We start from the raw sequence: 24,932 nt of genomic DNA on the forward strand, positions 1-24,932 counted from the left end.
TGCACCTAGGCCAGCAAAAACAAAGTTTGATAGGAGTTGAGAGTATTAAGAAAAAAAAAAAAGCAAAAACGATGGTTTTCCATGAAGGTCACCTTAGAAATACAAACTAAAAGAGAAGGGAGGAAGGTAAGAAAAATTTTTCATGCCAAGAATCCAATGGAAACAATTACTAACACAGTTGTTGACCAGCATAAAGAGAATGTTCAGTACCACCAACATGCAGTACCAATCAAATGAGCCACATGTGTACTGCCTTTGAAAGTAGCAGCTCTACTGAACATAGCAAATACGTTGCTACTGAGATATACCCCATATTCCATTGCTTCTTCATCTTTTTATGTCAATTTTTTTCTGTTTCATTTTCACTCAAAAGTGTTAAGAAGTATTTGAAGCCCTGTCTACAGGCTTCTTCAGATTTGTATCTACATAACATGTGTGCTCAGGAGATGGACATCTCTTAAGACCTAGCATGCTCCATACAGTTCCCATATGGCAGCACATTCCTACTGCTTGTTTAAGTGGCAAGAACAAGGAACACAGCACATGCACCATCAATATGGCTGCTCTCCAACTGACTCCATCTAAGACAAAATTAAGCATCCATTTAAGGATTTTAACTAGAACTTTTAGAATTCCATTTTACTGCTGCATTTCCAGAAGCACATTTTCATATATCACAGAATCACAGAACAGCCAGGGTTGGAAGGGACCCCAAGGATCATGAATCTCCAACCCCCCTACCACACGCAGGGCCACCAATCTCCCCATTTAATATTAGACCAGGCTGCCCAGGGCCCTGACCTCGAACACCTGCAGGAATGGGGCATCCACAACCTCTCTGGGCAGCCTGCTCCAGTACCTCACCACTCTCTCTGTAAAGAACTTCCCCCTGACATCCAACCTAAATCTCCCTTCCCTCAACTTAAAACCATTCCCCCTTGTCCTGGGGTCATCAACCCTTTCAAAGAGTTGATTCCCCTCCTGTTTGTAGGCTCCCTAGGTATCACTTAGCATATTCAAGCTCACGTCCCCCTCTGTTCACATCATTTCCTACCACGTTCTCAACTTTTCCACTACATTTTCTGATTAACATACTTACACAGCCCTTTTCAGAAGATGCTGCATGAGAGAAGGTGTGAAGCATGGCAGAAAAGATCTCTATGTAAGGCTCTGAACATAAGGAAGAACGCATGAAAGCAGTTAAACCATTAAAACTAACTAAGCACTGCAATACAGCAAAGTGCTAAAGAGCAAACTACTGAGGAATGAAACTTTTTTTTTCTGTTTTCCTGTGTGTGTCGACTGGTGTTTGTTTCATTTTGTGACTTTTTTTGTTTGGTTGTTTTTGTTGGTTTGGGTTTTTTTTTTTTTTTTTGTTTTTATTTATAGGAAAGAAAAAAGCATTCAAAGTCTCCATCCTAAAGGATATCACTGTTTTCAGTTTCCTTTTGTTGTTACGAATTGTCCACCCCTGGCTGGAGGCTGCTCCTTTAACACAAATGTAATGCTTCGAAACAGACATCTATTCAAGTGCTTTGGTTCAAGTTACCCACCCACATCAAGCAAGTGGCTGCCTTAATGTAACCACCAGAATTCCAGAGGTAACTGCAATGTCTCCTCAAAATTTATGCTACTCTTTACGTTTTGCACCATGTATCACCATACAGCAGAGACCATGCAGCACTGACAGCAATCTGCCCTTCCTTGAGCTTCGTGCTTGCAAGCCTTCATACAGAAGGGAAAAGGCAACCCCCAGAAACACAATGGAATGGCACAAAATCTCAACAGCTACACCACGTTTCCACTTCTAGTACCTGGAAATCCACACACAACTGCCCCAGAGCCAGGGCTAAGATGACACCTAAAGGAAACATTGCCTCAAAACAAGCCCTCCTCTCCAGGCCAGCAGTAACAGGATGAAACATGGTAACACATGCTAATGCTACAGTAACCAACTGCACTTCTACCACAACTTAAAGGAGAAGACTGTATCCACTTGCACTGAATCGCTCACTCAGTACAGAGGCAAGGAAAGCAGCTCTGTACCACCAGCCAGAGGATAACTTAGTACTTCTAGCTCCCCATCCCACATGAGCATTTCACACCATATACCAAACACCCCCACAATATAGCCAAGGCTCCAAGTCCGCAGAACTAACTTCAGTGACAATGTATGACAGCAGTATTTTACCTTCTCATCGTACCACGCACCCTAATGCCTTGGAGGGGGAGAGATCTCCAACACAAAACACCACCCCACCAGTACTGGTTCACCTGTTACTCAGAAAGAAAGCTGAACAGTCTGCAATTGGTACAAGTGTGAAAGTTTAGATTGTCAAAGAGGGAGCTCTGAATAGAGACAGACTTCGAACGCAGCAAGTCTTAACAATTCATCAGCAGGAGAGAGTTATCTATGCACATGCACTACAATCCAACTCAAGAAGCTTCAACAGATATCTAAGCAGATTTCTGCAACTTCTCCTGTTCTTTTCATCCTTGAAATTAAGTTAAAAGGTAGAATAATTGAACTTCACCTCTACTGTTTAAAAAAAAAAAAAAAGAACACTAGCCTTTATTAGAGCAAGCTACATCTCCAGTCAAACAAAGAAACTCTAAAATACACTCATCTCCCCAAAGTCTAACAATTCCTGAGAGACATCACTCGGCTACATTTTTAGTAGGAAATTAGATAAATGATCTAGACATTCTTTATATAGCCACCTAAATACTTACAATTAAAGTAGCTGAACAGTTCTCCTGCAGTGTTGTTCTGCTCATTCATAAATTGCCATTAACATCAAAGGATCATGCAAGCGCATCCCAGTAATAAACAGACATCTGCTTACAGTCAGATGCAGAACTATCATTTCTGAAGTATATTTGAAACCATACAGCTGGAAGACCAGGAAACCTACTATACTTTAGGAAAGCCTACACGTATTTGCACAGTAACGCAGTAGCACAACTAGGCACTGCACTTGAGGACATGCACTATGTCAACACACAGCTGCATATTTATCAACCTTACATCAGCAGTAGTTATGTATCAGGAAGAAATGCATGTCAAAAAACTGTTGGGCATACAAGTCACACTGCTAATTTTGAGGCACACAAATCAAAGCTTTTTTCTTTTTTCTTGCTAAAGCAGTAGCTAGATAACAGATTTGTTGGGCTAACTTCTGAAAGACAGATTTACCCTTATACCAGCACCTTGGTATGGCAATAACAGCTATTTCAGTACCATGACCCAACTAACATTGCTAGCAATGGATGCTATTACCTGTAGGTAGCTTAAGAGGGAACGTATTCATTCCCACAGAAGTCACATGAAGCATCATAGCATTAAACTGTCTCAGTTGCTCAGTATTCCAGTCTCCACATTTTTCATGTCACCTCAGACTCAGAATTACAGAAGAATCTCTGAATACTTAAACAATAGACAGCTATATCACTACAAGTAATTAACTTCCTTACAGTGTATTGCCACAGCAGTAATTGCACAGAAAGCAACACTTCTGAATTCCCATTCTGATTACTGAGCATCACTCCTCATGCACCTTCAGACACCTAAGAAGTCCAATCTGACAGAAATCAGCAGAAATTTGTGTAACAGCAACTATACTTAAAGAAACTCACACACACACACAAGAATAAAATAAAATCAACCTACAGGTAACTGTTTCCTCTAACAGCTCCATAAACAACTCTTCTTCAAAACGTGCCTGTTTCTTACACAAGCACTTTCTTCTCTATGCCCTTTAGCATCTTAAGATCAGCTCAAAGAAAATGACAACTGAGAACCATGCAAACAAGCAAACAAGTCTATACAGTATCTCGAAAGAGATGTTAAAGGCATCTCTACAACAACAATACTATCTGCAATATTCCATGCCAAAAAGAATTTTGCCATCAAGTATTTAAAAAAAAAAACACTAATTATTCAGGTTAAAATAAATCAACTCAAGTTGAACAGGTTGCATCTTTCCAAGTAGAATGAAAAAATACAGTTCACCACACTAAATGAACAATCAAAATGCCTGCAAACTTGTCTTTGATGCTAGCCCTTCATTAAGGAAAACTGACACACACACACCTCCCCCACCTTCTTTCTCAAAGCTTAAACCCCATAAATACATAACCTGAAAACAAGGGCCAAGTACTCAAAACAAAAAATCACTATGCACAAGACTGAAAATAAGAAGAGAATTCTCAAGTTTAATCACAAACAACAAATATCTCCCATAATAGTTGCATTAGCTTTAAAACTACAGTTAATATGGAGCCAAGCATCTACATACAAATATCTTTAGGAAATAAAAGAAAAAACACTCTAAGAGTCTTAAGCATTGAGAGGTCTATGGTAGCACTTCAGCTGGTGTCAGAACCACAAGAAAAATCAAATGCATCCACACATATAAAGAAGAATGCCTCAGCAAAATCTCAGCAACACTAGTCCACCAAACAGAACAGTCTGACACCTAGAAGAGAGCATACAGCTGCACTCTTTCCTGCTGCTCTCCTGTTTACCTATCAAAAATCCAAAAAACATACTGTCCAAAACAGAATCCAGGGAGCTAAGTAAATGTGCCTTATCAGAACTGATTCCACATGAGTCTTTGACACACATCCTCACTTATATACACGTGAATGGCTAATAAAGAACAAAAAGAATCACTGTTTCTGCATTATCACAATTCAATTCCGTTTTTTCAGCCTTACCTGATCTTTTTCATGGGGTAGAAGGCTGACAGGTGGAAGAGAAGCTGGGAAACCACTGGAATATTTAGGAGCTCCTTTGCTTTCCAAACCACCATAATTCACTCTATACTGAGGTCCATCCTTCAGTAATCTGCCATTGTTCACAGCACGTTTGGCCCCCAGACGCAATCTCTGCTGAAAGGCAGGATTGTTGAAAATACTCGCTAGGTCATTTTGACTTCTCAAATACTTCTCTATGTTTTTCAGTGAGGAGCCACTTGGTTCTTGAAGCCCTTCAATTGCTCTTCTCAACAGTTTATTCCAATCCACATTACGAAGCTCATTACAAGCTCCTCTAGATCCTTTAACAGATTTCGGAATAGTGCCAGGTTTAACAGATGAAAACCGTCCAGGATTATCTGGGTCCTTGTAGGATGCAAGGCCTTTGTTGGTAACTTTAAGAATAGAACCATCTTGAACACTAAGTTGCAGCTGTTCCGAAACAGTCTTCTTATCTAATCCATGGGAAGCACAAACAGCATGACATATTCTCTCTTCAGATGGCCGTTGCTTTTGTTTTTTAACTTTTTGTATAGCTTCAAGAATCCACTCCGTATAAAGTGGGTTGGCAAGTTTTACCATGGTTGACCAGTAACGGTTTACCCATAGAGGTTCCTCCTTATCCTTTCAGCAGATCTTTTAGAGGCCCTTCGCACCTCAAACACAAATCAAAGGATTCCACACACCGCTGGGATTCATCTCAAAAATATCCATCCTGAGGAGTCAGAAAAGGCAGGCAAATATCTGCTGGCTGAAGCTTCCAATTACTTGACCAAAATGGAAACGTAGAAAGAATTCATTCATGATGACAGGGGTACATCCTCACAGGAAAAAAAAGGTACAACCTTGAAAGAGAAAAAGGAAGAGGCAGGTGAGAACGCTTCAAGATGATGTACTAAAAAACAGGATGCATGGAGACACTCATTCATTGGGTAGATAGATACTGCAGTATGCAAAAATGTTTGTGAGGTTATCCAAAACATTTGATTAGTCCCTCCTCACATCAAGCAAGCTATTATAAAATCCTTACATTTTTTACAGCATTCAACAGGTTTAGCTCTCCTAAAATTCCATCACCCCAACATTTAAGCAACTGCTGATTCAACAGGAAACTCCCATTCAAGCTACACATCTGAAAACATTCTCAAAAATACCAGCTGCCTATAAATGACTCTGAGATCCATGAGAGTATGGCTGCGTATACAGATTATACATAGACTGTGTAAGTCCCAAAACTGGTGAAAGTCAAATTATTAACCACTGCCACTTCTTACAGTGTGCTACGACATGTTTTGATTATACAACTGAGAAGAATCAATCCTTGAGTATCAGAATGGTGTCAGCAGAACTAAGTCCTGCATTAATGTCTAGCTATCCTGTAACGTAGACAGTAATTATGAAGGCACATCTCACACTGAAGCATACAGTTAACAGGCACCTGCTTTTGATACAGATTCTGAGGAACAGAAACGAAAACAAAGCAACAGTACGTTTTCACATAAATACATGCATATTAGCATGAAAACATACACAGGAGGTCATACCAACAAAACATGTTTCAGCGATTCAGCTCACCATGATCCATAATAAGTAAAGAAAAAAGTCATTCTTGAATTGAGAATTTAGGGGCTACAGAAACTTACTCAAGAAAATCTTAAGAACTATTTTGATTGGGAGTTTATTGCTTCTGCAAGATGGTTTGGAAAAAAGACAAAAACCTCACAAATAACACAGCAGTCATCTAATGACTAAATGCGAGCTGACAGCTTTTTTCCTGCCATAAAATATAAGCACAAACTTTTGAAGACACAAACAGGACTGCACTGTATGAGCTTTAAAGTAAAATAAATATCAAGAGTGGGAAATCATCATTGTCAATAGATGAGCTGTCTTGTAAAGCAGAACATTCGGCAGTCTCTCAGCAAAACTCCAAACTGAAGCAACATGAAAGTACATTTCTTAAGCTATGGCAAACAGCCTATAACAAGCAGTAATATCTATGATTACATAACTCTTGGCACTCATTTGTATTCATTTATTCAAGTCATCTTGCATTTCAATCATGTTTAAAACTTGAGTGAATTATAAGTTGGGGAAAAAAAATGAATTGATACAGTAATACTGTTAAAAAAAGATTCCACTGTAACTCCAAGGAAAACAACTACAGAAGAAAAACCCAACAAGTCTGTTCTTATATAGCTGCTCTCCCTTGAACCTCCCAAGAGCCTATTTAAGAGCACCTCAACAGTAAAAACAATAATCGATTCATTTAATTAATTTGTCATCCTTAAGATTTGACTGCAGCATAAGCATTTCCAGACTCAGAAAAGTTTAACTGACTGCCAGGATGAAGAAACATTCCTGACACAAATTCGGGGCCTGAAGAATTACCTGGCTCTCATACTAAACCCTGCTACACAGACTGGATGATGCTGCTCGCTTCCAGTCTCTTCTCACATAAGTTGCATTTGGTAACAGTTATGTATTTTTCAAGTATCTGTAATACAACTATTTTATCTGTAAACATGAATTTTAATTCCATCCCCCCTGACAGCATTGCTCAGATTCACCAGTTTCTCATGATTCCAAAATAACTCTGTAGCTGCAAAATGCAAACAAATGCAGGGATTTCAAAAAGACAGGTTCCAAAGGATTACGAACCCTATCAACTCACAAATCTGACACTGAAAATACAGTAATACAACAAACAAAGCAGAACTCCGTACATGGAGAAGTGGACACTTGCTCAAATTGAAACCTTTTATGCCTTGCCCTTCATTCTGGAAGGTCTTTGTAGCTGCACATAACACTGCACTTTCCTAGAAAGCCGGCTGTCAGTTCAGGAGTGGTTTAATTAGGCTGTTCTACCAGGAGTCTTCACGAAGATGGTCAGTACTCAATTAAATGCTGAAAACTGCTGCATTTGCTGAGTCAGACATACTTTTCTCATTTTGAAACCTACTGCAGCACTGTGATATTACATTTCATACAAGCAACCACATCACTTCCATTAAATTCCAGAACACACAGAGCAGGGTCTGTTCCAGGCGCCTGGACACCAATGAACATTTCAGTATAAATGCTGCAGCTTGTGGGTTACAGGAATTTTTATTGGCCAGTGACTGTGGCAAAAGGTGAGCATAAGCCTATAGCTTCATGTAAAGCCTGCTTCTTGGTATGGGAATTTCAAGTACATTTTTACTTACTTAGTTAAAATTCCCCATGTGTAATGCAACCTCCTACATGCTAGCGCCTACTAAATCAACACTGGTCAAGTCTATCAGCATGAGCATATTGTTTCCAATGCATGGGGCAGGGTATTTCAAGAGAAAAGTCCAGATATTTCACATTCACTCCTTCCAGCAGGAACCAAGTTGCTCTGCTTTAGGAAACCACATACAATCCACCCAATCCGACTTTGGATTTGTTTTCCCACAACCAGCAGTTTCAAGTTTCAGTTATTCTGCCACTCTGATTGCACGTGTTCTTGAGGTGTAGTTCCCTGACCTCCACAAGTGACATGACAAGGTCTAGCACGAATGAGATTCTGAACAACCTCTTAATAATAAACATCTCTGCCAGCAACATAATCCAGCTTGGTGACCCCAGAGCTTGAAGATAAAGAGGTCTTTCACAAACCAGGTTCTGCTGTGACAGTTATTGATCCAAGATTAACTGTCTATAGATGTATACATACACACTCACTCAGTACACTTAAATAGAAGACAATCTGCTTTAGAAACAAGTTTTTCAGATTCAGCAGAAAGAGGAAACAGGCAACTTGAGAATTCTAAGTTAAGAAATTTATTGTCCAGAGATCTTGAGGAAATGCCAATTTTTAAAGAGAGATTATAAACTAGCAGCAAGTACTCGTGTCTATTTATTCATTTCCCTTGTCTTATAATTAAACAAGCTTTAATCAAGCCCTTGGCAGCATCCACCCAATCACAGATTGGGTTCTGCAGATCTTAATGCACAGGACCACTTTCAGTTTTACTCAGCAATCATTAAGCCCTATGTCATACGTCACGTTTCAGCTTCTACACTCCGTAATATCTCATTTTGAAAGCAGTAACATCTCAGAAACTTTTGATTATGTTATATTACCAATAACATCAGTTAACAAGTCTGCTTGAAGAGCTGCAGAACACAAGCACTGGGGAGGAGGTGTGTACAAAACATTACCTTTAAAAACAGGAAAAGCCATCTCTAGTCAAGGCTTGTCCCTCTACTTAAGTCATAAATTATCAGATAAATACAAAGAAGTTGCAAAATCGCAGCTAGGGATTTACAATGAATGCGAGTATGTCCTTAATAAAACACACAGCTATTGTACAGCTGGTTCTAATTAAAGAACGCAATGACGGAACCTGTCACTCCTAAGTGTCATCAGTAATCCTTAATCTCACAATGAGCTATTTTTTAGACTGAACGGGTATCTGGCATTATTTCCAAGTGATCTAGATTTTAAAAACAAGCTACATAGTGAGAAAGAAGAATGTAAAAAAATATATATATAGATTAGTTTTGTTCTGAGGCAGGAAACATAACAAGTTCCTAGACAAGTATCTAAAAGTATTTTGCAAAACATCTTCTTGAGTCTTTTTTGGAGGCATTAATGACAAATTCACAGCAGTTGTCTTAGATGTGAATGCAAGTGAACTTTTTTAAAACCGAGGTTAACATGGCAGCTACCAAGAAAAGAAAAGGAGAAAAACAAAAACAAAAAACCCAGCAACAAAAACACAAAAGAAGAACAACTTGTGCAACCTGCTGGTGACCTGCGAGTTACAATTCCATTCTGCCCCTCCTGCCTGCTCCTCACATGCCAGGAACAGCAGCAGCAGGCCAGCTCTCTGCTGCAGCATCAGGGTCAGGTAAGGATTGCAGCAGAGAAGGAAGGAGACTGCCATTGCATCCAGCGAGCTCTTTGCCATTTTTCTCTCCCCCCTCCAAACTATTCTTTAAAACGATACAGCTCATCAGCTCCATCCTAACACTTCCATTCCAACTACTGATGCAAGAGGCAAGGTATTTGTTCCCCCAGCAAAACAGCGGCCCCTAAAAAAGACGCAGAGAGAAAGGAGATCCTGACAAGGACTAGCAGTACATGATTCCTTCAGCATTATGCCCATCGCGAAGCCATCTACTGTACTATTCTCAGTACCACACGCACTGTTTAGCAAGGAAGGGGACTGACACTTGCACACGCCTGAAGCACAGCCACACGGCAGCGCCTTCAGAACCGCCCCAGCAGAGCCGGGGGCACCGAGCGCAGCGCACGTGAGCCAGGACCCGAGGCAGCGCTCGCACCCCGTGAGCCCTTTAGGATGACACGCTAAGAAGCAGCCAGCAACACGACAGCAACCGGCACCGCCACAGCACCAGCACCAGCGGCATCACCCAGATTCACGCCTCCCGTCCTCCACCGGGGAAGTTCGGAGCACTTTAAGACGTCGCGGCTCCCCTCCCCAGCTCGCAGCCCCCGCCGCCGTTCTATCTGTCAGGGGCCGAGCCCTACCGCGGGACGTCCATCCATCCCCCCGGCGGCACCCGGCCCGCAGGCTGCACCCTGCGGGACAGCGACGGGCCCGGGGCCGGGCAGCGCGCACCTGCACCCCCAACGGCGGGGCCCGGGCCGCGCCGCGCCCGTCAGGCTGCGCCCCCCGGTACCACTCACCTCGCGGGGCCGGGGCGCGGGGGGAGGAGCCTCCTCCAGGCGCCGCAGCGGCTCCCCCTGCTGCCGGCTCGTCGTCCCCTGCTCCCGCCGCCGGGCTGCGCCGAGGCGGCTGCCCCCGCTGCCGCGCTGCCCCCCTGCCGGCAGCCGCCGCTACTCCCCCTACCGCCGCGGCTCGCCTCGCCTCACCTACGCCGCCATTTTGTTTCGCCCTGTTGTACTTAACGTGAATCCGACATGACACTGATTACAGCCCAATGGAGTCCCATTAAAACCTTACCTACCCCCGCGCCCCGCCCACCTGCGCCCGCCATTGGGTCGCCCTGCGCACGCCGCTCTACTCCCATAGGCTGCGCATCCACGTCCATCAAACGCCCACACCGGCCCCGTTCCGCCCGGCAACCAGCCCGCCTCCCCCATTGGAAGGCGGGGCGTGTCAATCACGAGGCACGCCCCTTCCCTCCACGCGCGGTCCCGCCCTCCCGCCAGAAAGGGCGGTGCCGGGAGCCGCCATTGGCTGCCGAAGCCGCCACACAGCCGCGCGGCCCGCCGCCTCCCGCAGCCCGGCCCGCCTCATTGCTGGGGCCTCGGACGCCGGCGATTGGTCTCCGGCTGCCGGCGGAGGAGCGAGTTCTCGCGGGCCCGCCCTCCCGTTGGCTGCCCCTGCCGTCCGTCTGGCTCCCCCGGCTTCGCTACCCTCCCCCACCCGCCGCTGCCCCACCCGCTCCTGCCGCCGAAGTTTGTTCGGGAGGGTGAGCGCCAGGAAGAGACACCGGCGGCGGCCGCCTCAGGCAGCCCGGGAGGGCGGGCGGGCGGGCGCGCGACACACACGATCGAGCTGCCTTAAATCTCGAGCGTCACGCGCGCGCTTCAGATGCTGCCGCTCGTCCGGGCGGGCGGGATGGAGCGGCGCGCTCCCTGCACGGCCCTCCCGAGGTGCCTGGCGCTGGCAGCCGCTTATCGCGCACACACACCCCGCACCGCGAAGGGAGGGAGGGAGAAGGAGGAGGAGGGGTGGAAGCGAGGACGACGACAATGACTCCCGGCTCTACAGCCGCACGCAGCTCCCTGCAAGTTTCGCCATGCGGAGCGCAGGGACTCCTCTGTCACCCCGCCTGCGAGGGAACAATTGCCGCCTCGGCGAGGCGGGGTGGGAGCACGCAGCGCAAAACCTCGGCCATCCGCTGCCTCCCCCCGCCCCATCAGCCCGGCCATCGCCTCCTGCCGCTGCTCCCCGCGCCTGCAAAGCGCACCGCGTTGCAACGCGTTTACCGAGCGCGAGTGTCTGCAAACACGTGCATCAGCCTCCAGTGCAAAGGGGGGGGAGGGAAAGGAGAAAAAAAAAAAAAAAAAAAAAAAAAAGTGCCCGGGCTGTGACAAGTCCTCTGCACCGCGAGAGGGGAAAGAGAGAGAAGGGTGATTACGGCAAATCGCAGCCCGTCACCCGGCGCGGAACCAGCCCCGCCGCGCGCTCTCCGCTACCCCGCGTAACTCCGGGCAATCTGACCTCGGCTGCAGGTCCCCTCCGCCGGCCGTGACCTCCTTTCTCTGCCCGTGCGTGCGCCTGCAGAGCGGTTCCTGCGGAATGTGCTGCCCCTGAAACGCGATCGCGGCTCCTCTCTCTCTCTCGCTCGCCCGCTCCCGCTCCGTCTCTCGCTCGCTCGCTCTCTCTCCTGGCCGCAACCAGAGCCAGAACACAACAACAACACGGCCTCCCCCACCCCCTTCCCCAAACACACGCTGAAGAGCCCCAGACGAGCCGGGAGGGGGTGGAGGGAATCCCCCGGCAGCGGATGGATGGCACCGGTTACCTTCCGCGAGCCTCTTCGCGAGAGGGGGCAAAAAGCAGACGGATGCCGAGAGCTACCTTGTGCCTCCCCTCCTCCTCGGCGGGCGCCTCTTCGCACTCCCGGCGCTAAAGGTGGACGGCCGGATCGGCTCCGGCGGGGGAGGGGAGCCGCGCCGGCAATTAGCGCCGAGGAATTAACGCCGAGCCCGGCCCGAGCCCCGGCCTCCCGGTGCGGGCGGGCGCGGATCGCGAGCGCTGGTGCTGAGACACAGGACCTGATAACAGCTAATTGAAAGGTTAATCTACATAGGCTGTGACAGAAGAGGTCCCTCCCCACTTTTTTTATCTGCTGTTGGCAAGTGGGAAATTGAGAGCTCCCCCCACCTTTTTCCCTCAAAGAAAAAAAAAAAAAAAAGAGAGAGAGAGCAAGGGGAAAAAGGAGGCAATAAAGTTTGGGGGAGGCGCGGCCCCGCGGGCGCCGCTGTGCTGAGGAGGGGGCGCGGGAAGGCCGTGCAGCCATGGAGCCATGCTGCCAAGGGCCGCGCAACCAACGCGTGAAAGTTTTAATCCCCGAGGTGGTTTTGTCAGTCATGGTTCGCAAACACCCCTTTTCGCTCAAGTGACCAGGCATCGTGGGCTGTGGTACCAGGCAAGGCAGGAGGAGGCGGTCCTGCCCACCTGGGCAGCTCCTCCAGTTAGCGCCAACCCTGAGCCCCATCCCTGACATCTTTTGCCATGTGTTTGGGTGCCACTCTGCCAAGCTTTATAGGATTAACGCCTGGTCCTGAAAAAGAAAAGATGAAGGAAACTATTTATAAAATAATAATAATAATCATTGTGCACACAGAGGGGGAAAAGAAAGAAAAAGTGGGCAGCAAATGACCTACAATAAATCAAGGGCTCTCCTAGATCATGTATTGCACGTAGACCAGTAATGGGAAAAAATGTTTCCATAATAATATATTAGCCATTTAGGTTTAGTGCAACTTTTTCAGTCAATTCCTGTGGATACTGAATAAGGAAGCTCCTTAGTGATGTTTCAGAGCGCTGTAAAATTGAATGACCTACTTACAGACATCACCAGGTGAAAATGTTTTTCCAGCGCATAGCTGTGATACCGTACCTGTTGACTGAAGAGCTGGTCTTTTAATGGCCAGATGCAGCCTTTTAAATGTAGAACAGTGAACTGAAATATGTAGTAACCTAATATTTATTGGAAAATCCTTCAAAGTTTATGTATTATGCAGGATTTGGCTGTGATTGAAAATGGTTTTTAAATTATTGCAAACAATGTAAATCATTACAGCATAATTTGTAGCAACAGTATTCTGAATGTTGTGTCAACATTTCCATTATAGACCTTTTTTTTTTTTTTTTTTTTTTCTTTTTTTTTTTCCTGGGAAATTTACAACTTGTTTAGTGGTAAGAGAGAAAAATAATCTCTTGAAACTGAAACTTGGCATGGTGCATCCCAGTTCAGGAAACAAAACACTGGAGAAAACTTGACAATCTGTTTGGCCATTTTAAAATTATGAGTGTGCTGAAAAATAGCACAGAAAAAAAAAATCATAAAAGTCTCGACTTTAAATACGTGTATTTGTTCTTTTTATAAAAATAAACTTTAGAGGACAATATATCCTTAGGTATTGAGTTCCGGGTTTTAATATATTCAAAAATCTTTTGTATGAAGATAAAGTCCCATGGATCTTGACATTTACAGGTGTATCTAATACTATGTAAAGCACATGAACTTCTTTACAGATTAATCATTCTCCAATGAGGGTAGATCCGCTATCACTGTCAGTTTTACTCTGTCCCAAGAAACAGTACTACTATTTCAAAAGAATTGCAACATGTGAATTTGGGGCAGTTCAATTTGAAAAACAATTGGTAGTCTGAAACAATGTGTGTTGCACAGACAAACCATACGTGCCAGAAACACTTCGGAGCTAACCAAGAATGTCTAGTATGTTGGGCACGTTTTGCTTTGTGATCTAGATAAGAAATCTTTCTTTTCTTGTGTGTAAACACAGTAATTCCCATTTAAAAGTGAAGCTACATTAAAAATAACCACTGAAAAGTTATAAGCCCATCAAGGAAGTCAGTGTAAGCAATTCAATTCAAATAAGCAAATTAAGCAAATAAAAGTTGAGCTTGTCTACTACTGCAAAACTCTGAGGTATCTACTCTCCCACGTACTCTATAGAACTGATGAGGTACAATGACAGTTTGTGCCCCCAGATAGTAACACGTGTCTGGACGCCTTCACATCAAATATACCCATCCCATCTTCTAAAAATACATCCCTATTACTAAAAGTAAAAAAAATATATAATGCTCTCTAAACTCAAAGACACCCTCATCTGCTTTTAGAAGGAAGTTCTATGGGTCAGTTCACCCTGTTCTGTTAATTTCATTGCTTCAATTACAGTGTAAACACCCTTAATGTTGATGTGTGGTTTTTTTTGTTTTTTTTTTTTCTCCCTTTGGAAAAATATATTTGGTTGCACATCTGTATTGAAGTGTTCATAGTAACTATATCCTTACTTCCAACTGTCCTTAGGATGTTTCCAAAATCTCATGTACAGTGGCTAATTTTGAATCACAAGAAAGAGAAAGCAAGAAGCTAAGGGGGGGAGCATGGTCTGAGTTAAATTCAATTCTCAAAAATTGAAATCTGAAGATTACTATATGTAGACCAGTGAGACTATAGTAAGATGGGCTGGATACTTAAATGTGGCCTAGCCACATGCAGACCAGATTCATCACTGTACAGAAAAGAAAGCAAAATTAGAGTTTCAACACTTGTCTGAAATCAGCAAAAATATTTTTGTGCATTCAACTACTGCCATATATAAGATTTTTTCTTCCATTTCAATCAGTGAGGTTGCAGCATAGTTAGGAACAATAATATGGTTGTCCATATAATTGTTATAGCAACAGATCTCCGTGGATCTTTGGAGCTGCTAGAGAGTGAAGTTTTGACCCGTATCAAAGTCAGTGGCAAAACTTTCTCTGCCTTTAACAAAGCCAGGATGTTCTTTCTATTATTACCATACATACCCACATATGTGAGTACACTCACCTGGAAATTGCCTTCCCTGGCACAAGCTGCTGAAAGTGACCTTGGGGAGAAAATTCACTGTAAGAGTGCAGTCTTCTCAGCTTCTATAGCTATCCCAAGCATGTCCCCACTGACTGGCCTCATGCATATATTCTTTACTTTTACTTACCTCCTCTGCTTGGCTAAGCTGTGTTCAGGGATGCGCATCCCTGACCTTCAACTTTATATCTGTTTTAGATTTAAACTTTCTTTCTCTTCCTTCCTTCCTTCCTTCCTTCCTTCCTTCCTTCCTTCCTTCCTTCCTTCCTTCCTTCCTTCCTTCCTTCCTTTCTCTCTTTCTCTCTTTCTCTCTTTCTCTCTTTCTCTTTCTCTCTTTCTTTCTCTCTCTTTCTTTCTCTCTCTCTCTTTCTTTCTTTCTTTCTTCCTTTCTTTCCTTCCTTCCTTTCCTTCCTTCCTTCCTTCCTTCCTTCCTTCCTTCCTTCCTTCCTTCCTTCCTTCCTTCCTTCCTTCCTTCCTTCCTTCCTTCCTTCCTTCCTTCCTTCCTTCCTTCCTTCCTTCCTTCCTTCTTTCTTTCTTTTTTTTTTTTTTTACTTAGGATTTTCTTTTTACAGCCCCGTGTGTTGCAATTCCATCTGAAAGATTAATCCATGTAACTAAGTCTACCCAGCTAAATACAAACAGCAGGTTTCTTGGCTTCTGTATGGGGATATGCATTACTGCCTGCAACTGTACAGAGCATCACTGTACTGTTTAAACAGTATTAATTAACTATACTATGTATCATACAAATGTATACATGCATTTAGTTATACACACATGGAGTGAATAACCTATGGGCACAATTACTGATCATTTGCTGTCTCATCTATTATATTTAATACATTTGAATAATAATATATAATAGTCTCCTGCTGCCAACTTATTGATATAGGGGCATTTTAATTCCTGAAACTAACAGCTTAAAAGGTAAATGCTACAGCAGTCTCAACTCAAGAGCTGAGATTGGTACGATACCATAATTTGGAAATAAATGTTTGTGGTAGATCAGCTGTCGTCCCACAGGGACAGAGACAGTGACTTTTTATAATAAATCCCACATGTTCCATTCTACTCCAGCAAATATTCCATGCTGTCAGATCAAAGTACTTCACAATCCTTAATTAATTAGTTCCTATAAGAGCTCTGTTAGACGAATGCATACTATTTTTCCTGTTCTCCAATCAGGGGTACAAAGAACAGAGCAACAGCCATCAGAAGGGGATGCCAACATAAGGAAGAATCTGTCTGCCTGGCTTCCAAGGGCCTTGCTCTAGTCACAGGAGGTCCTGTCATGGAGATAGCTGTGCTAGCCCAGGAGAAGAAACTTGCTCAAAATACACATTTGAAACCCTGTGTCGTTCTGCTGTATTAACTACTATACATGTTTGAAGCAGCAGGACAAGAGGCATAGGGGCACAATGGAACAAGGCTAAAAGCAAAGCAGAAAAAACAGGTGGTTCTTACAGATGACAATCTCCTGTGCAGCAATATCTTTCATATATACAGTAGCTCACAGCACATTCTTTTATACACAATATAAAGGATTAGTAAGTGATTAATAACCATTTTAATAAACAGTAATCAATTCTGATTAGTCCAGCGGGTTATCAGATTTTTTCTAACAATCATTGTCACCTGAAACACTTCCTATCGATGTATTTAAACTCTGTAGTCTTCACCTGCTACCTCACAAATGGAATCTCAGTGTGATCCAAAACAAATTATCTGAAGAGAAAAGGATTATCACCGAGGCTGCACAGTAAAACGTTAGTTATATTTATATTGGATTTAAATTTCTCCCTTTACCACATAAAATGCACTGATATGACAGGAAGCATTTTGTAGCCGTGTGCAAGAGTAGTGTTTTCTAGGCTAATCCCAGGAGGAGGGCCGGGGATATTGCAGGCCTCTACATCACTCAGTATCACTGAACTTGGAGCAGCTTTGTGTTTTTGTACACATACACATTAATGCTTTGTGAGGGCAGCTGATGAGATGACGGATGGAACTGAAAATAAATAGGGATCAGTTTGCTCTGAGCGAGTGAAAGCTGTTGTAATCAGGGGCTGTTCATGTCCTTCTTGCTACCGTCCTGCTGCGACTAGTTAGGCTAGGTGAAAGGGGAGGATGCTGCTGTTTGCAGGAACCATTTTAACACCTCAGCTTGTCTTTGTGAGCTTTAAAGTAATTAACTCTCCAATCATTATCGGTTGACTTTGTCCGCAGGTTTAGGTTTCCCTCCTGCTGTTCCCTTTGGGGATATTGGGTTGTCATTTTATAACAGGGGGGGGATTCTTTGTAGAGTTCGCACAAAATCCCTTTCACAGCTTTCCAACAGCTTTTTGTACTCTCCAAACTGCTGGAATATTCCCTTTCTGTTTTAATGAACATTACTTTTATAACTTTCTCCAGATCCAACTGGACAAGAAGGGGGGGGGGGAAGGGGGGAAGGGAGGAGGGGGCGGGAAGCCTTTCTAGAAAGCCTTGCTGAGCCCTTCAGATGAAAAGAAGGACATCCTCTGTACTTAGAAGCCAATAAAAGAGATTGCAAAGGCAGCTTTGCTAAATAAGGTTACTTTGAGCCACTGAAGGATCCTGAGAGTCCTTAATGTGACTGAATGAATCCTCACAACTTCCAACTGTGATGTGGTGTACTACATTCTAGCTCAGTTTTAGCCAGGGGAAAAATTCCAGACTGGAAGATGCTGGCACTCCCTTAATGGTCTAACATTGCCAAGAAACATGGAGAAAAAGTGGGAGGAGAAAGCTTGACCTTACTTTTATTAATCCCATCCTCATCCAATTTCTGCTGCATTTTTTAAAATCCTAATAAGCTGTAGAAATTGCAATGTTACCAGCCACCTAATTTGGAGACTTTTCTGACTCTGCACAGCCCTCGGTGTATAACAGGACTAGACAAGCAGCCAGAGCAATAAGAAGTATGAGCAAAAGGCACACCCATCGCATTACAGGCTCAACGGATAGAGAAAGCCCTCACCTACTGCACAGCTGCTTGGAGCACTTCCCCTTTCAGTTTCTGCTCAGCATCTCCTGGCACACCCACCTTCTCATGAAAGATGGGAGCTGGGGAAATAACCCACATGACAAACCAGCTCTAAATTTGCTGAGTTCAGGCCTAGAAAAAACATAGGTCTGTTCTGTGTCATTCGGAAGCTGAGCAGCCTCATCTGGAGCCTTCTCCTTTTGCAGCTTTTAACCAGGCAGGATTGGGTTGGTCTCAAGGGCACAATCACTGTCTCAGATGGAGTTTTAGCAAAGTCTGCATGACGCTTCCTTTACTTTCTTTGCTGGCAGTGTTAGTTGTGAGATTCCCTTGCTAAATACAGCTCTGGCCACACAAACAATTTATTTCAGTCACTTCCCATAGCTGCCAATGCCAGAGCAGCTCTACCTGTGTTAGCTACACCAGGAGGCCTGTCAGAGTCAGATGGCAATATACCACATCAATTCAAACACCTTTCAGAAACCTTTAGATTTGCTCAACACTGCTTTAAAAATAGCCAGTGGCTTGCTAGAGCTCCCAACCTAACCGGTTCTTAAATTATTGTCACTCACAGCAGGATTTTGTATTAAATACCCTTTGGGATGGAAAATTGAGTGAAAAGGGATTTTGGGGGCAGGTGGGATTTGTTTATTTCTGAGTCAGGTAATGAGAATGTGAACTACTGTAGCAGCTAGGAAGAGCTGAGGTCATAATATTTGAGGGTCCAGAGGAGGCCACAAAGATTATTAGAGGGCTGGAGCACCTCCTCTACGACAACAGGCTGAGGAAGCTGGGCTTGATCATCCTGAAGAACGCTGTGGGGTGACCTCGCTGCAGCCTTTCAGTACCTAAGGGGAGCCAACTCTTTGAAAGGGTAGATAACAGTAGGACAAGGGGAAATGATTTTAAGTTGAAGGAGGGAAGATTTAGGTTGGATGTCAGGGAGAAGTTCTTTACTACGAGTGGTGAGGTGCTGGAACAGCTGCTCAGAGAGGTTGTGGATGCCCCATCCCTGGAGGTATTCAAGGCCAGGTTGGATGTGCCCTGGGCAGCCTGGTCTAGTATTAAATGTGGAGGTTGGTGGCCCTGCATGTGGCAGGGGGGTTGGAGATTCATGATCATTGCGGTCCCTTCCAACCCAAGCCATTCTGTGATTCTATGATAATATATCAGTGCTGGAAACATGAAGCATCTTCATATGCATTGAGCTATACAAACTGTCTCCACAGTGGTACATGGGATAGTTAGCTAGTGATTTATCAAGATGCCAGGAAAGAAATTGCATTATCCAGCACAATGAAGCCCTTTGTTTATTTCTTTAAAACAAAACAAAAACAAACAAACAAACAAACAACACCAACTCACAGACAGAAGCAAGTTCCATCTCTCAGCTGATGGAGAGGGTCAGAATCGCTTCCCCAGCCCTGGCCAGAACCCCCCCCTGTCATCCACATCTCATTCGCCTTTGTTATGTGATATCCCACAGTGCCAGCTAAGTCAGGGAGTTGTCACACTCCTGGCTGGTGCAGCAGGATACAAAATAGCTGGGGGTGGGGAGAAAGACTGGAATGGTTGGGAGGTGGAAGGGAAAAGGCCCTTTTTTTTGTGAAAACAGTAGCACCAGCTGCATCCTGCAAGTCGCTAAATTAGCCAGTCAGTTGTTTTTCTTTTAATTTTTGTGTGAATTCAAGAATAGGTTGTGGATGTCTTGGCAACTCATGAATGAGGCTCTTTATGAAAGAATTCACCTTGCAGAGGGGCTGCTGTCAGATGCACAAGCCTCTTTCCATTAATTAAGCTGCAGAACATCCCCTGTTTTTTTTTCCCCCATCCCTCTCAACGCCTGGATAATCAGGCCCTGTGCCTTTCCACAACACCACCGCTGCCTCCCATGCTCCTCACAGCATTTCACCCACTCTGTTAATTCTGGGCTGCCAGATTTTTAATTTTTATTTATTTATTTATTTATTAATCTTAGCTTATTGCTGCTAAGTGAGGTATCATGCCAACTGAGCTAAGAATGAAGATGAATATTCTGCTTCACTGCAACCGGTAGCACTCCCTATGCACTATTTTCAGCTGAAGGGTGGCCTAAGAACAAAGTCGGATATTTTCAAAAGCTCAGCTGGGAGTTAATCAACTCCTATTGTCTTGCGGCAGAGCTGGGTGCTTTACTTGCATCCCCAGTGAGGTACCCCCTCTGCTATTGCTCACATAGAGCTCCACACAGAAAACGTGGAGATCTTCCACATGTACTACAGTGATCTGCTATTAGAAGTGCATCAACTAAACCGGATGGGGTTGAGGTGTGATTATGGATGTAGTTTAGCATGAACAGACAGACATGAGTGGAGCAGCAAGAACCCAGGGCAATGAGCAAGGAGTGTGACTGCAGCTGAAGAGCCTTGACATTTTTAGTGGGGTTGCTCAGGTGTGTATTCATGGTGCTATTCACCTGCTGCAGAGAATAATCCAACATCCTTTAAAACCAGTGAAAGGTTTCCTCTGACTTTGGTGAGCTCACTATTGTGTTGCAAGTGTTTGCATGTTTGGGCTTATGTTTGTATTCTAAGTGACTGGGACTTTAAATCAGCCTTACAAAGTTACAGTATGTGGTATTAATGACAAGCTTTTAAAAACAAATCTGTTCATTTTTCAGGTAAAGCTGAACATTCATTTCCTGAAAATGAAGCAATCTTAAGTAGAGCACACAAAATAATTAATCTGGACTAAATTAAAATAACTTGAAGTTAAATAAAGAGCTCATCTGTGGCCTTTGCTTTTTCTGGGAAGCAAGGGAAACATAAAAGAATCAAAAAGAAAGCAAATATCAAATTATCTAACAGGAAAGGAATCTACAAATATATGTAATAAACTCTAACATTACATCATAAAAATAACTTTCTCACAAGTGCTGTCACTGCAAATGCCAAAACACATAGGAGATCATTGAATTAATAGTAATAGCGAATAAGAAAATGCAAATGCTTTATAGTGGAAATATGCATTTTCTTCTTTCTGGGATTGCTGGGATTTTCTAGAGACTATGAAATTATCTGTTTATAATATAGGTTTTCCTCACAGTAAAATCTGAAACACCACTTATACTGTGGAGGTAGAAACTACATGAATGCAGGCAACACCTCCAAGAATGAGCATTCACAATAAACTCAATGTTCTCACTACTGAACTTTGACTTCTTAATCCAGTGCCACAATTTGATTAAAATGAAAACATTGAATATTTAACGATAAATGGAGAAAATTCAGGAATGTAAGAAAAATATTTCTACTTTCATTACCTTCAGGGAAAATAAGCCTTACTTCTTGCTATTGTCATCTCCTCTGAAAATCAGGCCCCGAATTCCCGTGCCTACATATACCTATCTCAGAAAAGACACTAATATTGCTGAAGAGATGAAACACAGTAGTAGCCAGCAGCATCTCCCAAGTGTTAAACACATGGCACTGTCTCTTGTCTTGCTGGAAGCTCCTTGCTACTGTTTTCCTATTTGTTATGTAGTCCGTTTTGGATTGAAGCAGACCTGGAACTCAGAAATGCTCCTGTCTGTGTGAACGCTGGGCACTGTCAAAGATAATGCATTCAGCATGGGAGGGTGCTTCTGGATATAGAGATAAGCCCATTCAATTTCAATTGCTGCATGTTTTTTCCCCTATTATAACAATTAACCTCTTATAAAAGAATTAGCACTGAGTTTACATGTTGACTCTATAGACACTGGATAATTGCTTTGAAAGAAAAAAAAAAAAAAGAATCTCTAGAAAATTACATTTCTCCTTTTGCTTCTAAAATTACAAACTTCAGAGTTCCCAGCTGGTAATATAAGCAATCAAAACTGGGTCTCTTGAGTGCAGTTGCATGACACACATGAACAACAATCTCATTTCATAAAGAATTAACTCGCAGCCCACCATGCTCACTGCTTCCCACTCCTGCCACCAGGGCTGTCTGACTGGAGCACTGTAGCTCCCACTTTGTACAGGCAGCAATGTCTGGGAGGGTTGGGTAACACCAAAGCCTCATCATATCAACAGAAGGGCCTACTTCAGTTTGGAATTTCTTGATCTATTTAAAATTCTCTAATATTTTTTTGGTCTCCCTTTCAAGAAAAGGTAGAAGGACAGGAATCGTTTGTTTTGGGTTGATAATTCAGTTCTTTAAGCGTTCCAAGCATAGGATCACAGAAGGAAAGCATGAGACATAGACCCATAGGTTTAAATGAGAAAAGCTGGTAAATTTTCTTCCTTCAGCAGGATCCCTGCCTGCAAAATGCTCCTTAGAGCTTAGACTTCAGGATGGCCTGCAAATAAAACCCAGAGTGACCAAAGAATTTAGTTGTGAGCTTCCCCCTATGAGTTATCTCAGAGTGATCCAAGTAGAGGTTCTCAACGTGTCCTCAGTGCTTCACAGACTGAAGACCTTGGGCAATCAAGAGATTTTTCCTGGGGTTCAGGTCTGTTTAAATCCCTCCTCACCAGTACTTAAACTACTGCAATCCCAATGATAGTCCCAAATCAGTTCTTCTCCTTTATTACTCTCTATTGCAGTGGTTATCTAGAGTAAACAGTTGCTGTATTCCTCACCAGTAATCAATTCAGCAACTTGTAACCACTTGCTTCTTTTACTTCAAGTCTGTTTTGAAGTATTTTTAGCCTAAACATTCAAACAAACACCACATCATCCAGTTGTGTCAGGCTGCCTTTCAGGGGGCTTTGTGCTACAAACTCCAGTCTGGAGAAAGGTTATTCACACATTCAGAAGACTGACTTTGCAGGCATATGTACATGTTTGTATTTGAAATTTCAGGACTGACAGCCCTTCAAAACCAATTGCCTTCTCTTGGGACAGGAACATGATCCTTTATTTTTCTTTGATCTGAGAACTGACACTACTGTGATCTCCATCGCAAGTCTAACAACATTCAGCATGCTGTGCTTTACAGGCAGGACTGACTGCTCGAGTGGAGGGACTGCATGCTGCCCTTGAGGGAACTATTGCTTTTTTTTTTTTTCTTTCTTTTTTTTTTTTAATCTCCATGTTGTAGGGGGAAAAAAAAGCTTTTAGAGATCACATATGATCCATATGGACTCAAACAACAGTTGATTTTAGCAGCATTTTGCATTTTTCCAACAGTTTCACCTGTGCTGTTTAGTACAAGACTTTTTCTTCAGATCAAAAGACACAACAGTCACCAAATATGCAGTGAAGAAATAAACCCATCCTCCACGTGCACCAAGAAGCACCACTAAATGCCAGATTCCCCTGACAAATGCAAGTAGTCAGAGCCCAGGAAAATCAGCACTCCACGGCAAGCATCATTCCAGAGTGGCAGCTGCCTGCCAGTGACAAAAGTCTGGCTTCTTTTCTCATGGTGAATTACAATAGAGCACAGCAGTCATTGCAAGTCCAGCAAAAAGGGGGGCTGCATGCGGTGTGCTGCTCAGCTGAGGGGCATCACTGGGACTGATCAGGCCACAGCTGGCAGCTTCCCCAGGCTTGTGCCTCCAGCCCAGGGCCCTGCCCTCTGCTTCAGTGCCAAGGCTGCACGTATCCCACCAGCTGTGCTGGGTGCCAGGTTCCTGGCACGTGAAAGCCTTATGGCTATGCCTAAGAAGGCAGAATCATCTGCAGCTGTGAAACACATTTAGAAACCAAAAGGACTCAGGTGCTCAGAACTACATGTATAATTCTAAAATCCCAGATAGGGAAGAGTCTGAAACTTCAGAAGACTTGAGTGAAATTCAGAGACCGATTCAAGTTCTTTTGTCAGAGATAAATGAGCTACATCCATTCATGGAAAGAAAAACAATTTTATGATCATGTAGTAGAATTGTTTCTAATTAATTCACAATCAATATTTCATACTGCTGAAGCAAGGTCTGAGACAAGCGACAAGAAATCCTTCATATGACACATCCCAGCAGTAGCATGGGTGCTGAATCACCATTTCTAACCATTACTCACAAGTTTTTCTGATAGCTTTTTACTCATCCCTTATGTTCCTTCAGCTCCTGAACTTACATGAGATAGCAGCAGCAGGCCAGCAGCCAGTGGGACACACAGGCTGGCAACAGAGCAGGGCAGACCCCAAAACCACAACCAGATTTGATCAAGATTGAAGCTCACCACACAGACCTGTGGTGAAGAAGCAGGTCCTGAGGCCAGTTGAGCAGTCCAGTGGCTAATAGAAGGCCTGTGGTGAAGAGATAGCACCAAGGTGAAGAGAAGAATTCAGCAGATGAACTACAACATGAATAAAATGAACCCATAGCCAGGCATATGCATAGCAGTACAACTAGCAACTAATGCTTCTACTGTTTGGATAGCCCAAGGCTGAGCTGAATTAGGGCTTATGGATGGGAGCTGGTGGAGGGGGAGCCCCAGGTGAGGCTGGTCAGGGCCATAAGTACTTAGACACTCTGACATACAGGTGTGCTCTGTGTTCTCATGTGGTCTTAATAAACAAATGCCATGAAGGGTACCATATATTTACCTAGCACATAATGCAGGACTTTGATGTTATGCAAATAATGACCTGATCCTACAAAACCTTCTATATGTTACTGAGATCTTGCTGCAC

At 43.6% G+C, this 24,932-nt stretch overlaps 1 protein-coding gene across 6 annotated transcripts in view; it reads right to left on the bottom strand.

Moving 5' to 3' along the window:
* Positions 1-12,614, bottom strand: part of KAT6B (lysine acetyltransferase 6B) — a 93,564-nt gene extending 80,950 nt beyond the window's left edge. For 3 of the 6 annotated variants that reach the window (XM_090145006.1, XM_090145005.1, XM_090145001.1), the window contains exons 1-2: positions 10,439-10,710; positions 4,720-5,603 (exon numbers count right to left, since the gene is read on the bottom strand). In XM_090145006.1, the coding sequence (XP_090001132.1) occupies positions 4,720-5,340 (621 nt within the window). In that variant the 5' untranslated portion in view covers positions 5,341-5,603; positions 10,439-10,710. Of the gene's footprint in view, positions 1-4,719; positions 5,604-10,438; positions 10,711-11,942; positions 12,209-12,246 lie in introns of those variants that run through there. The other 3 variants (XM_090145003.1, XM_090145004.1, XM_090145002.1) reach the window with 3 other exon arrangements.
* Positions 12,615-24,932: the final 12,318 nt, after the last annotated feature.

This window comes from Phasianus colchicus, chromosome 8 (assembly GCF_987193195.1).
Source record: "Phasianus colchicus chromosome 8, bPhaCol1.hap1.1, whole genome shotgun sequence".
Lineage (NCBI taxonomy): Eukaryota > Metazoa > Chordata > Aves > Galliformes > Phasianidae > Phasianus > Phasianus colchicus.